The 17,543-nt window shown below is 34.0% G+C and overlaps 2 protein-coding genes across 2 annotated transcripts; one reads left to right on the top strand and one right to left on the bottom strand.

Annotated features, from left to right (window-relative positions):
• Window positions 1–2,112: 2,112 nt before the first annotated feature.
• LOC114325381 (josephin-like protein) lies at window positions 2,113–16,082 on the bottom strand. Its single transcript, XM_028273442.2, has 3 exons — window positions 15,688–16,082; window positions 7,796–7,976; window positions 2,113–2,490 (listed from the first exon to the last, which is right to left on the bottom strand). Exons 1-3 carry the CDS (start codon window positions 15,939–15,941, stop codon window positions 2,317–2,319), a joined length of 609 nt encoding a protein of 202 aa, XP_028129243.1. The 5' UTR covers window positions 15,942–16,082; the 3' UTR covers window positions 2,113–2,316.
• A 50-nt stretch (window positions 16,083–16,132) lies between these two features.
• Window positions 16,133–17,062, top strand: LOC114325382 (NADH dehydrogenase [ubiquinone] 1 beta subcomplex subunit 11, mitochondrial). The gene has a single exon (XM_028273443.2). It carries the CDS (start codon window positions 16,386–16,388, stop codon window positions 16,815–16,817), a length of 432 nt encoding a protein of 143 aa, XP_028129244.1. The 5' UTR covers window positions 16,133–16,385; the 3' UTR covers window positions 16,818–17,062.
• Window positions 17,063–17,543: the final 481 nt, after the last annotated feature.

Below are 17,543 nucleotides of genomic sequence, written 5' to 3' on the forward strand. Positions count from 1 at the left end.
CTTATAAAGAATTTAACGTAGGTTGCATATTCAATGTTTTTGATAGTAAAATTTTGCTAACGAAGTTAACTTTCATCAGAACTTCATACCAATATCATAATATGTGGACAGAGCATATGAATGTAAAATGTTGATATTTTATCTCCTAAACATCTAGCTTGATGTTTTGAATTAAGATCAGATTTATCCGAATGTGTTATATCACATAAAGCATACATTTCTGCCAAATTTTGTACAATGGATTTAAAGCATAAATTCTGCTGGACCGGTGGCTTGGTGACCGCATGTCTGTACATGATTTTATGTTTATGCAGATTGTGTAAATCAATTGGTAATGTGCCTATCTTTGAAGTTGAGTTATATTGAGTGGCAGGATCGGTAAATGGGTAAGTGTTTTGACCGGCGTAAAATTGTTGTACAACTCTAACGGCGCCCCTTAATTGCTGGCGCCTGTGTGCGCCGCACACATTGCACACGTGGATGGCGCGGCCCTGGCCACCGGCGGAATTGCTATTTTAGTTTAATTTTTGGATTCTCCAATATTTTCTATGAAAATAATATCCTCTTAATTCGTAACGATAAAGTCATTAGTTTTCGAGATCTTTGAAGTTAAAAATGAAACGACACGGTTATTTTGATTAATGTAGTGTGTCGCTTCATTTTTATTTCAAATATCTCGAAAGCTAATCATTTTATCGTTACGAATGAAGAGTATATTATTTACGTAAAAAGTATTTAAAACCAAAAAATTACACTAAAATAGCAATTTCGTCAGTGGCGTAGAATTTGGGAAGGGTCCACCAGCCACTATCCCCTGTCGTACACCTCTGGTACTAGCTACAAACGTTTATTTATCTTAATTTAGTAGGGTGTACTACAGTACCTACACTTTCTGCCAAGTATAATAAAGATAGGCCAAATAGTTTTAACGTACTGGCTACAAATATTTTTTAAATTTTAATCATATGAATCATATAAATTAATCAAAGTAACTGTGCCGTTTCATATTTAACTTCAAATATCTCGAAAACTAATTACTTTATCGTTACCAATGAAGAGTATATTATTTACGTAGAAAGCATTGGGGAATCTAAAAATGGCACTAAAATAGTAATTCCTCCAGTGGCGTAGAATTTGAGAAGGGTCAACCATTCACTACCCGCTGTCGTACGCCTCTGGTAGTACCTAGAAGCTTTTGTATATCATAATTTAGTAGGGTGTATAATAGTCGCACTTTCTGCCAAGTATGAAAAGGATATGTCGAATAGTTTTAAAATGCTGAGCAAAAATAGTTTTTAAATTTTTAGATAAAACACCCTGTAACTCAGTAAGTAACAACATTTTTGTTTTAGGTTTAATCTTCGTATTTTGTGCTCGGGTTTCTCCAGTTACTATATGGACAATTATTAATGAAACACCCTGTATACAGAACATTAATCAGACCCGTAGTAACCTATGATTATGAAACCTGGATAATGACAAAAAAAAAATATCAAGCCCAACTCAAGGCATTCTAAGGAAAAGATGCTACGAAAAGTATACGGCTCGGTGCAAGAGGAGAATTAGAAGAAACGACGAAATTAATGAATTATGAAGGATACGATATTGTAAGATTTGTAAAAAGTCAAAAACTGTCATGGCTGGGACATATCCAGAGACAAAACTTTACAAAAGCAAAATGCATATATTTTTGAAGGCCCTCTTTTCACTGATACCAAATTTCAATATTATGGCCTAATGACTAAGACGGACATAGTCCACCTGATTTTTTACTTTTCTATCTGGAGATGTTTTTGTTGTCTTCTGGGTGTTCTTGTAATCAAAACCTCTAGCTCTTTCAAATTTGTTTTCTTTTGCAAATTCGACTTCGTTTTTCGTTGACGCATTATGCAAGTTTATTTCTCTCCTGTTATATTTCTTTATGCATACATCTTCTCTTCCTGCTGTTGCGTTAATATTTCCAATGATTACCTTTTTGACATTTCGCTATATTTACAACCAAATTACTTATTTTTCCATCAAACTCGATTTAAATTAACTTAGCAAAAGATGGGAATTATTCCAAGAATTTGAAAATCAGGGACCTATAATTTAAAAATTAAAACGACAATAAAACTTTGAACAAATTTAATAATTCAAACAGAATAAATATTATCACCAAATGCAACATTTGTAAATTGTAAAACTATAAATTTACAAACATAAAAGGAATGATGTTCCTTCACAAACAAGTTAATAACTTATTAAAATATATCAACAGTTTATAGAAAAAATATTTTATCACCAATAATACAAATATGTTTAAAAGGGCAGTTTTCAGTGAACGTCACTCAACTGAACAATGTCCGCATCACGACCGTTAGCTAATTGTCGAATTTCCGTATCTTCTATCCAACTTTGGTCCTTCGAAACTTCGTTTGTGACTACTAAGAATAACTCCTTGTCTTTGGATTCTACCTCATCTCTTAAATAATTTATCACCTCCTGGTCCTGAAACAGTAAACAAATTCATCAATGTTTTGTGCTTTATAAATTTTCTAGATCCTCCAGAGAAAGAAGATAGGGTACACAGAATGAATCATGGCTGGTCATACATACCACCCTCTAATTGTGCAAAATTCGAATTGTTTACAATCCTTGACAGAATCAAAAATAGTTATTATATTAGAACAGTCCCGTATTGAGGTGGTAGTGGAGTTTAAAAGTGAACTACATAAAAATATTTTAATCGCCAATGTATTTCAATGAGAAAAAACTAATTCAAGAAACATGACTGGTTAAGAAGTGGTCAGACGATTTAATTAATTAGGCTTCGTCATCACTAACATTGGAGGATGCGAAGATGAGATCCGTTGACGTATCCCAATGGCCAGATCGGCAACAATCAAACTCACAAGACTATGGAAGAACACTGACATTCCAAAAAGACAGAAAATTACACCTCGTTTGAGCAATAACATTACCTACCACCACATTCGCTTCAGAAACATGTGGGTTTCTGCGCATTTCATGAGACCACACATCGCACAAATAATTTAATACTAACAGAACTTCTTGTCTTTTTCCTTGTGCCTATTACGTCGTAGAGCAAAAACGCCGTCGAAAGAATCGCGTCGCTCAAGTGGAATTGGGCAGGACACGTCGCCAGATTGTCAGACAACCGATGGACAAAACGTATTGTCGAGTGGAGGCCACGAGAAGAAGCACTACGGAGCAGAGGACGACCACCAACCAGATGGGCTGACGATCTGAAGCGTATTGTCGGCAAATGGATACAAGCCGCACAAAACAGAGAAAGATGGAAAGAGCTGAGGGAGACCTATGTCCAGCAGTGGACGCGTACGGGTTGATGATGATGATTACGGCGTCGGATTTTAACAAAACTTAAGCACATAAAAACTTAGACTCACCACAACTATCAACCAACATATTTATACTGAGATATCTTGGACATGTAATTAGAACATATCCATCACGATGATAGGACCAATTTAAGGACATGACTGGTTACTCATTCTCTTAAGCAAAACTACATGTGCAAGAGAGAGATAATTGGACAGAAATAGTCAGACGAATTACATGACATCAGTACATCCGTAAGAAAGAGAAAAGATAGAGGAGGAGGGGGGTATTTCCATACTTGGAGAAAGAAAAAACTTCATATTTATTAAGCGCAACAGGCCTTGTAGGCCTAGGGCTAAAATGTTTACATTTCTAATTATATAAATAATATAATAAATATCTTAATCTGTATCTGTAGAGTAGGGAGTGTGAGTCAAGTCCCACAGCACTTAGGCCACAATTGACCCATTGTACATCCTCCCAGGGGGTTGTCGTCCTTAGTTCATTATCCATCCTGCCATTTCCAGGAAGGTGGATAAATCACCTGGTGACATCTCCCCTATATCGGCAGGTGTAGGCCAAGGCTCGCCGAACGCATACTCTCGTATTGACGATAACTCCGGACATTCACATAGGACATGCTCGACAGTTTCGTCATCTCGTTCACACCTCCTGCATAGAGATGTGTCTACTAGCCCCAGTGTGTGGAGGTGTTTTCTTAGTCGACAATGGCCAGTTAAAAAACCAACGGTCAAGCGTAGGTTTTTCCTGGTCATTCTCAAGTACTTTTCTGATGCTGACTTCCCAAGGTTCCTTAGTGTTACCTTGGCAAGTCTACATCCTGGCCCTTCTTCCCATCTTCTTACGGTTTGCGTGTGGGAGTGACATTTGACAGTTTCCGCAATTGTTGTAGTCGACAAGCCAAAAAGATCACAAGGTCCTAAGAGTCTTAGGCCTGCTGCCCTTCTAGCCAGCTGGTCAGCAATGCGGTTGCCTTTATTTCTGTTGTGTCCTTTAACCCACCTCAGGATGATGTTGTTACCATCCGAAGCTTGGGCTAGTGATTCATGACACTCCATTACTAGCCCTGATATGACGCGTGGTCTGTTCAGGGTTAGTAGCGCTTGTCTGCTGTCTGTGCAGATTATTACAGTTTTGCCGGCTATACCTTTCCCGATTATCTCTTTTGCGGCTATGGAGATACCAGCCAGTTCAGTCTGAACTACGCTGGCATTTTTGCCCATGCCCCATTTTATACTAAGGTTCAATGATCTGGAGTATATTCCACATCCTGAGCCTTCTTTCGTTTTGGAGCCATCGGTGTAGATGGCTTATACGTTTGACTCCCTATGTTGTCTTGTTTCGATTTTGTAGGGTTTGTCGAAGACAAACGTAGGTTTAATTGAGTCGTATCCATGGCCCGCATGCAGCTGGGGCAGTGCCTCCAGCTCACCCCGCCAGAAACGACATCTCAATTGTCCCATTCCTACATCAAGGTTTGCACCCGCTGAGCGTAACCTCATCATCGTCATCAGCGCCACCTCTCTGACATATATGTCTAAAGGGGTAATGCCAATGAGCAACTCCATTGCAGCAGTTGGTGTTGTTTTCATGGCACCTGTTATATTTAGGCAAGCCATCCTTTGAATATGGTTTAGTTTGTTGATCGCTGTTGCCTGTAGCACTTTTGGTACCCAAGCAATGGCTCCGTAAGTTAGCATTGGCCTAATGACAGTAGTGTAGATCCAGGCGACCACCCTGGGCGAAAGGCCCCAAGTGCGTCCGACCGTTCGCCGACACTGTTCATAGGCAATATATGCTCTTTTAGCTCTACTATCTAAGTGAGAGTTCCATGTTAACTTCCTGTCAAGGGTAATACCAAGGTATTTCACCTCTTCAGAGAAATTCAGACTGCAGTTTAGAATCCTAGGGGGTATTAAGCCCGTGATCCTTCTTTTCCTGGTGAAGAGGACCATCTCTGTCTTTTTTAGATTTATAGACAGTGAGTGTTCCTTACACCATGTTTCTATTAGTCTGAGAGCAACTTGTAATCTCTCGCACAGTGTGTTCTCAAACTTACCGCTTTGCAAGACGGTTATATCGTCTGCATAGGCTATTGTGTAGAAACCGTTCTTGCTGAGTTGGTAAACCAGGGTATCCAACACTATGTTCCAGAGGAGTGGTGATAGCACCCCCCTTGTGGACATCCCCTCGTAACCATCCCTCTAACCAAAACGTCTTCTACATTTATGCTTATTGCTCTATTTGACAGCATACTGAATATCCATTCGCTCACGGCCAGGGGGACATTCCTGACATTGAGCTGTTGGGTGAAGTTGTTTTATCAAACGCTCCCTCAATGTCTATGAATATACCTAGGGTGGATTCTTTATTATCCAGCGATCTTTCAATTCTTCCCACTACTTGATGAAGTGCAGAATCGGTAGATCTTCCCGAAGTATATGCATGTTGATTTGGATGAAGTGGATTATGAACCAGAACTTCATCTCTTATGTACCTCTCGCATAGCCTTTCCATCGTTTTCAAGAGAAAAGATGTCAGGCTAATTGGTCGGAAAGCCTTCGGTAGGGTGTAATCCATCCTACCTGGTTTTGGTATGAAGACCACACGTACCTCTCTCCACTCTCTAGGAATATATCTCAGAGCCAAGGAGGCTCTGAACATTCCCACAAGGTGCGGCAAAAGAATATCTAGTCCCCACCGTAGTAGGGCTGGATATATGCCGTCAGGCCCTGGTGACTTAAAAGGGGCGAAGCACGATATGGCCCATCTTATCTTTTCCTCACTAATTAATGTTCTGGCAAGATGCCAGTCATTTGGTGTGGGTATGATTATTTCTTCCGTCCAGTTTGGTGCTTTTGAAATGCTAGAACCGGGGAAGTGTGTTTTCATCAGGACCTCAGCACTTTCGCAAAGGTTGGAAGTTTTGCTTCCATCTTCCTTTGTTAGTATGCTGATATGCCGATGTGGATCTTTTGAGAGCGCTTTTTGTAGCCTGAAAGCTTGCGGAAAATCTTCGATTTCCTCACAGTAGGCTCTCCAAGCAGCTCTTTGTTTTTGTCTGCAGACTTTCTTAAACTGTTTGAGGTTTGATTGATAAATATCCCAATCCTCTTTGAGTTTGGTGCGTTTTGCTTTATTATATCTTAATAGCTAAATATCTTAATATAACTTACATAACTTATAAAACTTATACATTTTACTTCATTACAAAAAAAACTTCATGGCAACTTAAAATAATTGCTAATAATAAGTTGTACGAGGCATTGCTGCGACGAGTGTTTCCTAAAGAAGTATACAAAAAACCTAAAAAACTATCACCAAAAAAACTAAATATAGAAAAAACTGACTTAGATAAGGAGAATAAAGGTATATTAAGTTAATTACTATAGTCGGTTCGCTAAACTCAGACACAACTGGCTAGTGATTTTAGTAGGTATTTTTTTTGTTTTTTGCAAATTTTGCCAAAATTGGCAAAATCACTAACTATTTAGTAATTAAGTTTGTTTCTAGCAAACAGTCAAACTAGTCAGAAACCGTCAGCAAACAGTTGGTCAGTAAGAAAACATAATACAGTCACCAGTGCTAGAACAGATGCTAGAACAAACCTATTATTAACTATTTAGTAATTATTTTTTGCCAATTTTAGCAAATTGGCAAAATTACTTATTAAAATCACTAGCCAGTTGTGTCTAAGTTTAGCGAACCGACTATACAAATATATTTACAGTCGAAAGATTAAACTGAGAGTTACAACAATGAGATGAATTTTGAAAATCACAAAAAATTGTTGGTAGAGAAAGTAATTCCTAACTTGTTAAATTAACTCCATACTCCATATCATAATATTCACCAGGAAACAGCTTGATTAAATGAGAGAACATTTATAGAGAAGATACAGAAGATGGAAAAAAGAGAACAGAATATAAGGGATAAATGTACAGGCCCGAAATTGAGCAATATAGCAGGAACAGAGAAGAACTGAAGAAATTATATATTGAACGAATAAAATATTACTGAAATCTGGAATTCATTCTGAATGTAAGAAGAATTTTTGAGCAGAATACAAAAGCAGTATACTGTTACTTAGTTACCTATCTGCCCAGACACCCAGTCAACAAGGTTTAATTGTACTAAACATTCAATTTCTTTCTGGAAATTTTCCCCACTGTTCAGTTTACCAAGACAGGCATTCTAGACAATTCAAATAACTGGTTGACGATTCAAACATGATTGGACTAGATATAAATAAGAGAATTTGTATTGCAGGATTCATTCCTTATTCTGATGTGCAGTGCTTGTTTGTATATCATTGAAAATAAATTGTAAATAATAATTGTAGATATAAATTATATGTTTTAGTATAAATAGTGAATGCAATAAATTAAAATAAAGACTAATAAATTAAGTAGAAATGTAACAATATACTTACCCCTCCAATTAACTGTGGCACATCCAGTTTTGAATCCAAATTATAATAACCACTATTTATTTGTTTTATAGTTATCCAATGCCGCCTCCAGACAGGTAACGTAATAAAGCCTAATTTGTATTCGCTTGGTATATTTAAAATAAAACCAAATATGTTACCTAGAACTAAACAAGAGGGGTCCCTAAAAGTGTTGATTTATTAAAATATATACTGGAATAGGTACAGATGCGGCCACTAAATAGTTCACACCTTCATTTTTATATGAAGAGTGTATACAGGGTGTCCAGAAACTCTACTGACAAACGAAGACAGCAGATTCTTCAGATAATTTTAAGATAATTTAACCCAATTCACTTAATCCGAAAATGCTTCCTAAGGGAGCTAGAGCTCTTTGAAGATGGGTCTTGTAATTAGTTTTTATTAAATACCTCCAGAACGTTTTTATTTAGAAAAACAAAAATTGGTAAGAGTATTTATCTTCAAGATATAAATCTAATCCATCCATTGCAAATTTCTAGTACCGATCATAGGCGTCTGTTTTGGTAGGGCAACAGTTATTTTAGCATAACTTTTTTATCTTTAACTTTTATGCATTTCTGATACTGGATTATTAAATTGGGAAGTATTTTAGTACTAAAAGGTGCTCTTGTTTTAAATCGGTAGGATATACCGTTTTCTAGAAAAATCGATATGAAAACTTTTCGCTTTTTAAATTAAAAAAAAAATTTCAAAAAAAAAACTGTTTAGAAAGACGAAAACTGGTACATTTATTTATATTCCAGAGATAAATCGATTTCATTAATTGCGAATTTCTAGTACTGGTCATAGGCGTCCGTTTTGGGTAGGTCAAGAATTATTTTATAGCATAACTTTTTTGTCTTGAATTTTTACTCTTACTTTACGTTGGTAAAATACTTTGTTTTTTGTTGAAAAGTTCTTTCAATTTTCTTTCAAATTCCAAAAACGAAAAACTTTCAAATCGATTTTTCTAGAAAACGGTGTGTCCTACCGACTTAAATCAAGAGTACCTTTTAGTACTAGAATACCTCACAATTAAATAATCCGGTGTCAAAAATGCATAAAAGTTAAGGACAAAAAAGTTATGCGATAAAATACCCGTTGCTCTACCCAAAACGCACGCCTATGACCGGTACTAGAAATTTGCAATGAATGGAATCGATTCATCTCTAAAAAGTAAATGTGCATACCAAATTTCGTTTTTCTAAATAGAAGCGTTCTGGAGGTATTTAAGAAAAACTAATTTCATGACGCCATCTTCAAAGAGCTCTAGCTCCCTTAAGAAGCATTTTCGGACTAGGTGAATTGGGTTAAATTGTCTTAAAATTATCTGAGGAATCTCCTGTCTTTGTTTGTCGGTAGAGTTTCTGGACACCCTGTATAACGGGCCAAGTGACAAAAAATCAATATTTCTGTTTTTTTCATTATAATGGTCTATGCAACAATGCTGTTAATCTGTATTATGAGAAAAGTGACTGTTGCATTAGAAACAGATCCAAATAAATTCAACAGATAGCGTCCGCTGTTGAGTATAGTGTTCCGTTTCCTGATAAAAACTCATTTTTCTCAATTGTGTATTTTTGTCACTTGGCCCGTTATACAGCGTGTCTACTTGAGTTGGAAACATATGGGAAACTTTTTTATTATTAATTTTACGAAAAAAAGTTATTCTTTATAAAAAGTTCTGCATGCCCCAAAACCTAAGATTCAATTATCAGATATCAAATTTCCTCAATATTATACGAGGTATGTCAAAAAATATGAATTTCGGCTAAGGGTAAAGTACCTTTATTTCTCTCAATATCGAAAATTCTTATGATAAAAAGTTGTTTGGAATTAAAAACTAAGATGAAATATGCAATTACATGCTTCTTATTGAAAAAAAAAATATTTTTCTCAAAGGCTATAGCGGGATAAGATGGTCAAAATTGCACCAGGCTCGATTCAGTTTTGGGTTTAGCCATTCGAAAATATATAGTTGAAAACTCACTCAGCCAAATTTTCAAGTCCCTAGGTGCACAGGGGGGTCCGCTATGGAAAAAAACGTGTTTTTTTGAAAACATTTTTTTCCAGACGCTGTATTGCTGCAAAAAATCTGAAAAAAATAATGAGTGCGTATCTTAACAACATAAAGTGGCCTGATTTTTTTCAGATTTTTAGCTTCAAAATTGAGCACAGGAAAATTTTTTGAAATTTTCAAAATTTTTTTAGGTTATGTTGTAAATTTTTCGCCAACTTTAAAATATTGTTATTTTGTGTATTTTTTTCCATTCTTTCGAATGGCATAGGCATCATTATCATTTTCGACGTGGAAAATACCTAAAAATCGAAAAAACTGTTTTTTTTGGCATTTTCTGAAAATAATAAAAAATGAAAATCTACGGTTTCGTTTTGATTAAAAAATAAAAAAAAAATAAAAAAAAAAAATAAAAAAAAAATATTTTTATTAAACGTTAATGAGGAATTATTATTTAAATAAATAATTATTAAATTATTTGAATTACTTAATTTATTAAATAGTGCAACCTAAAGAGTGCAGAGTGTTTAAAGGGATAAATAAATTAATTATTAAAAAGTTACTACAAAATCATGAAATTACAAAATTCAAATTAATATACAGCATGGTGCAAAGAAAGAAATAAATTCGTTATTTCGTAAACTGGCGACTTTTGGAAAAATACCGAAACGGGTCGTGTGATACGAGTGACGTCATCCATCTGGGCGTGATGACGTAATCGATGATTTTTTTAAATGACAATATGGGTCGTGTGGCAACTCATTTCAAAGGATATTCAGTTCTCTATTCATTAATATAAACACTAACACAATTATTTATACAAGATGAGCAAAAAAAATTGGAATTAAATTAATTGACATAAAAAGAAGAATTTAAGTAATGTATTTACTTCAAAATATATTTTACTGCTGTTAGAAAACAGAAGAAAATGTTTGAGATATAAACATTGCTTTTCAGTTAAATTCAATGTTCAAGCCAGCTCCTGCTAGCCACCTGCCTCTTGGAAGTTTGAACATTTTATTTAAGCGAAAAGAAACGTTTATTTTTCTAATAAACATTTTTTTCCGTTTTCTGAAAGTAAAATATATTTTGAATTAAATAAATTATATACATTATTTTTTTTGTAAATTAATTTATTTAAAAAAAATTTAGTCACTCTGTATAAATAATAAGGGTAATGTTTCCATTGTTTTCAATCTGGTGGGATGTAGAGTAATGTTTTTGATATTATTTTATGTGCTATTAGATTGAAAACTTAGCCCTTTCTAATGGTAATGTTTATACTACTGAATAGAGAATTGAATAACCTATCGAATAACCAAATTATAGTAAAGTCCCAGTGATTGGCTGTGTATCACAGTTAAAAAACTTACACAGAAATAAAAAACTTCGGTTTGTATAATGGTATAAAATTTTATTAAAAAACTTTTAAAAAAGTCATCCAAATAGATTATAAAAAAACATCAGAACATTTTGTATCTAGTCAGATCATCTTCAGTGACATTCTGTTTAGTTACTGAAACTATAGCCCGCTAGTTGATATATTATTATGTAGTCTTCAAAATTACATAATTATTTATTAAAATTTCCCATATAAATTTTTTTTCCTCTGATTCTGGCCTTGGTTTAGAACTAGAACCTTTAGCCACGTAATTGTATAACTTATCACTAAGTCAGGTGTAATGTGTAGTGTGTGTGTTGAGTAAGTGTCTTGTTACTTTGCAAAGTCGACGTCATTGTTTTTGCAAAGAGACGCTAATTGTATCCGAACGTCTGCGGTCCCTCCGGTAGATATAAATTGTTAATCATAAAAATGCCAAAGGAAATAGCTTCAGAACAACATTAAAATTATACTTTTGAAATGCGGCAAAATGTCGATATTAATGGATTTTTGAAAATTATTATGGAACATAACCTAAATTTTTTTTGAAAATTTCAGGGCAAGGGCGGATCCAGGGAGGGGGCCATGGGGGCCATGGCCCCCTCCGAGATTTTAAAAAAATATAAATTTAAATATTTGCAGTTCAAATGTTTTTAATTTCAAACACATATATATGTATAAAACAGGGGATACATAAATAATATGTTTTCTGGACTAGAATTGAACAAAGGCAGTAACGGAAGCTTCAAGAATGACATAGGATATTTTGTAAATCAAGATGTTGGTAATTTTACAAAGTACCAATTGTTAGAACGACCTTGATATCAAAATCGTACTAATTTCCATATTCTATGCACACAAAGAATAAAAAAGAAATAAAGCGTTACTTGAGTCACTAGCACTTACAACAAAGGAGTTGGTTGGTAGTTTCGCACAGTCAAAAGGAATTGTTTTACAAGTATTGCGTTTTATTTTTCTAATGAAAAATATGATCACAATAAAGGGATGATAGCCCAAAGCCTTATCACGAAACCTTTAACATCTTTCGCCAAACTCATGAGCAAAGACGAAGCCATAAAAACCCATGAAAAAACATCATACCACAAGGAGTGAGTTCAGGTTGAGCTGGATTTTCTACAAAGTAATCGCAACCATCAAAAGTCAGTCATTAACCAGATAGACTCTAAGAGGTCTAAATGGATACAAAAAAAATAAAGAAATACTGCGACTAATAGTAGGGTCTATAGTGTTCTTAGGTCGACAAAATATTCCTCTAAGAGACCATCGTGATGATGACCTTCTGATGCTGGACCTCGCAATGAGGGGAATTGTTAAGGTTTAAAATGGCATCAGGAGATAACACTCTTAATTAACACCTATCCACAGTATCTTCAGAGCAACATACATTAGTAGCACCAGTCAACATCAATTAATAACATGTTGTGGTGAAGTAATAATTGAACAAATTATTACTCTGTCATATTTGACGAAACGACCGACGTATCCTACGTGGAACAGCTTTCTCTAAATTTTAGATACATAAGTACACAATAACAACATTCGTGAAGACTTTGTCAAGTTCATTGACGCTTATGAGAACCTAAAAATAATTAATGAAAATCGAGACAGAGAAGCATTGGGAACAATAGTATTAAACTTGTTGAAAGAACTGCACTTGGATCCGAAGAAATGTGTAGGAATCGGCACTACGGCAGGAATGGTGAGTTTTAAGGCACTTCTCACACACGGTAAAAGTCTGTGAAAAGTGCCTTAAAACCCAAAAATGTTCATGGCCCCTCCCGAAAATCGGTCCTGGATCCGCCCTTGTGGCAGGGTACCCTTAATGGGATGATATTATTATATATTAAATTCAAAAAATCGTGCAAAACAAAAAAATAATTTATTTAGGTATTAATTGTATTACATTCTATCGAGAACAACAAAATTTTAATTTTTTAAACGTTAAAACAATTATTTTTTTTTTACTGATTTCTGAGGCTATTTAGTAAAAACGCCGAAAACGGGGTTTTTGAGCACGCTGTAGGAAAAAAAATAATTCTAATAGCTGATTTTGATTGTAAATGTAACAATACATATAAAAATGTAAATGGTGATTAATTAAGCTGTGTGTTGTTGAGTATGAGTCAAAAACTTCAGAAAATGCCAAGAAAAAACAGTTTTTTCGATTTTTAGGTATTTTCCACGTCGAAAATGATAATATGGCCTATGCCATTCGAAAGAATGGAGAAAAATACACAAAACAAAAATATTTTAAAGTTGGCGAAAAATTTATAACATAACCTAAAATTTTTTTGAAAATTTCAAGAAATTTTCCTGCGCTCAATTTTAAAGCTAAAAATCTGAAAAAAATCAGGCAGCTTTGTGTTGTTAAGATAAGCATTCATTAATTTTTTCAGATTTTTTGCAGCAATACAGCGTCTGGAAAAAAATGTTTTCAAAAAAGCACGTTTTTTTCCATAGCGGACCCCCCGGAGCACCTAGAGACTTGAAAATTTGGCTGAGTGAGTTTTCAATTATATATTTTCGAATGGCTAAACCCAAAACTGAATCGAGCCTGGTGCAATTTTGACCATCTTATCCCGCTATAGCCTTTATGGATACCCAACATCGTTTTTAATTATTACAAATATCATAACTCGTTTATTATTCATTTTACGAAAAAAAGTTATACTTCATAAAAAACTTTGCATGGTCTAAAATCTAAGACACAACCATGATATATCAACTTTTATTAATTTTATACGAGGTGTGTCAAAAAATATGAAATTCGCTCAATATTATAGCACCTTTATATTTCACAGTATTTCAATTAGAAGGATGTAATTGCATATTGACACATAGTTTTTAATTCTAAACAACTTTTTTAATAACCGTTTTCAATATTGTGAAAAATAAAGGTACTTTACTCTTGAGTGAAATTCATATTTTTTGACATAACTCGTATAAAATTAATAAAATGTCATATCTGTTGGTTGAATCTTCGGTCTTAGGACATACAGAGATTTTTATAAAGAATACCTTTTTTTCGTAAAAGTAATAATAAAAGAGTTATCGTATGTGTAATGAATAAAAACGAAGTTGTATCAATAAATTTGAGAAAAATTTGGAAAATATTTTTTTCCAATTAGAAGCATGTAATTACATATTTGAGCTTGGTTTTTATTTCCAAACAACTTTTCATAATAAGAATTTTCGATATTGAGAGAAATAAAGGTACTTTACCCTTAGCCGAAATTCATATTTTTTGACATACCTCGTATAATATTGAGAAAATTTGATATCTTATAATTGAATCTTAGGTTTTGGGGCATGCAGAACTTTTTATAAAGAATAACTTTTTTTCGTAAAATTAATAATAAAAAAGTTTCCCATATGTTTCCAACTCAAGTAGACACGCTGTATATCTCCACTCTTTATATTCTAATACAGTAGACTCCCGTAAGTTCGGCCTCGGTTAGTTCGGTCTCCGCTTAGTCCGGCCGGCTCCCTGAGCATTAGTCACACACTTTGCACATCAAAAATCATTAGAAAAGAAAATTCAGAAAAAAATTACTGACTTTCTTTAAGTGTTTAAGAAGCCAAACCACCAATGTGCAATATTTTTAAATTTTATTAGACCTAGAGTTCTGTAAGTATTGTTTTATAGTATTTTTGTAACGGTCTATCTTTTCATATATTATTATGTTAAATATATGTCAGAGTATTCCTCTGTGTTGTCTTCTACTTAATGTACAAGTGTTTTGTTTTTGCTAGATCCATACAAACAATAAATGGGCATTTTTTAGATAAGCATCTGTTAGTTCGGCCACTTTTAAGTTCGGCCTAGGGTCCAGTCCCGAGGTGGCCGAACTTACGGGAGTCTACTGTACTGTAAAATCGCAGTGTCATACAGATTTACTAAATGTCCAAGTGCTTGTCAAAAATTTCACGCATATTGACAAATAAAATGAAAAGCTAATAAAACATGACCAAAATGGGTTTGTCCAACCTATTCTGGGTTCGTCCCTGGTCACTACTTTGACGTAAAAGGTGCATTTAAATGAGGTAAAAATTCAAAAAAACAGCCACTAGATATGTAAGAGTGTAAACTATTCAATGGTGCAGCTGTACCTACAGAAAGGACAAATACCTAAAGGAAAATAGAGCAATAATGTGCATTGTATAATAATCTAATAATCATTAACTGAAGCCAACTCAATTCAAATATAGCTTGGCAAAATAAGATTTATCTCAGTATCTTGGGACTGTGACAGATCTAGTAAGTATGTTAAATTCGTAATTGTTGATTCCATTGTGTGTCACACTGCATTTCACCTCAGTGTATACTGAGGTGACTACTCAGAAACCTGAATTTGTCACAGTCACGAAAAGGGTCTTTTTTGCTTATGTCCCTGGTGTAACATGATACATTTCAGGTTCAAAGAGTACCTCAGTCGTCTCAAAAACGATACATACCTCCTTTTATCAAACCAGATTACTTCATAGCCTCTATCTTGTAAAGCCTTCATAATCACATTAATATCATAATTTCCAAGTCCCAGCATAGATTTGTGCGGATTTATCCAATGATTTGGTGATAGAGAAGTACATATTAAATCTAATTCAGCTTTGGAAAATGTACCTTTGGCTTGAAATAAATTATTTAAAGCATGTAGGGCACATAGTTCCCTTATTTGTTTTTCATGATAGATACTCGTCGTTTCAGTCATATTATTTTAATACAGTAATAATTATAAATTTAAAGACGAGTTATAAAGTATTCTTGCTTTTTATTAATCTTTACTTTGAGATACTCTATTTTTATTTTTTATTTTAATTTTTAATGTAGGTCACTGTCACCTGCGAAATTGTATCTGTCAACTGTCATGTCAAAGAATCTTCTTTTTAACCTCAAAATAGTTGTAAAATTTTTTATATAGAAATAAGGTTGTTTATAAAAATAAGCGAGATATTCATTTCACCTAATACATAATAAAATTAAAAATACAGAACCATTCTACGAGATACTGAATTTTGAATTTTTAAAGAGCAAATTTTGACATATTTGACAAGAGATTCTAACCTATAAAGTTATCTTCAGTTTTTATACTTATGACATAATAAACTCTTAGGTCTGTTTTAGAACTTATTTAAAAGTTTACCCTTTCAGAAAAATGTCAGGGATAATGTCTTCTAGAATTCCAATGATACGAAGAGTTATCCCAATAGTAGCTCGGAGGTTTGTATCCACTTCCCAAAAGAAGAATGTTACAGCAGAAGCAGTAGATGCTGCAAAATCTAAAGCAAAAGTAGCAGACCAAAACTGGATAAGTTACGGGTATGAGTACACGTCGAAAACAGATGACCGAAATGCCATGCATTCAATAATGTTCGTCTCAATCACCCTATGTATAGTTATGGGAACACTCTTCTTTGCCTACATGCCCGACTATAATTTAAGGGATTGGGCACAAAGGGAAGCCTTTTTAGAATTGCGGAGGAGAGAAGAACAAGGGCTGCCACCCATAGATGCTAATTTTGTAGATCCATCAAAAATTACGTTGCCATCAGATGAAGAATTGGAAGGCGTAGAAATTATTATTTAAATACTCTCAAGAGCTGTGTAAATTGTATATTTATGAAGGATGTCGGTGTGACTTTGGTTTGGAAATTATGTATCTAAAGACTTTTATAATAGGTACTAATAGTCAATGTTTCAATCCTTAATCTTTAATAAACCTACAAAAAAATTTCTGCATTTTTTTAAACCTAACAATTTAAAATTATAAAATCACACATAAGTATTGTATTTAGTAAAAAACGAAAGTGAATAAAATGATTTGAATTTTTTTATATAGTCGATTCGCTAATCTGAGACACAACTGTCTACACTACAATCACAATAAAGATGCACTAGAAATAAACAAGCAAGAGGAGCACTCCCAAATCATGATTTGGGAGTGCTCCTAGAACATTCAATGTGTCTTGGTTTGTTTATTTCTATATAGTGCATTTTTATTGTGATTGTAGTGTAGACAGTTGTGTTTCAGATTAGAGAATCGACAGAACGACTTTGATGCATTGAGCAATTGGTCATCTCTTAACCTTCTCCCATTGAATCCCAATAAATGTCATTGCATAAGTTTCTCTCAAGGAAACAAACTTGATTAAATTACGACTACTATTATGTGAACAATGATGTGTGTTTAATTCGTGTTACTGAAATAAAGGACTCGGGGATTCTTTTCAATTCTGATTTAACTTTTAACAACCATATTAACCAGATTGTGAATAGAGGAATGAGAATATTGGGATTTATAATTCGTAATACT

Source organism: Diabrotica virgifera, chromosome 6 (genome assembly GCF_917563875.1).
Source record: "Diabrotica virgifera virgifera chromosome 6, PGI_DIABVI_V3a".
Lineage (NCBI taxonomy): Eukaryota > Metazoa > Arthropoda > Insecta > Coleoptera > Chrysomelidae > Diabrotica > Diabrotica virgifera.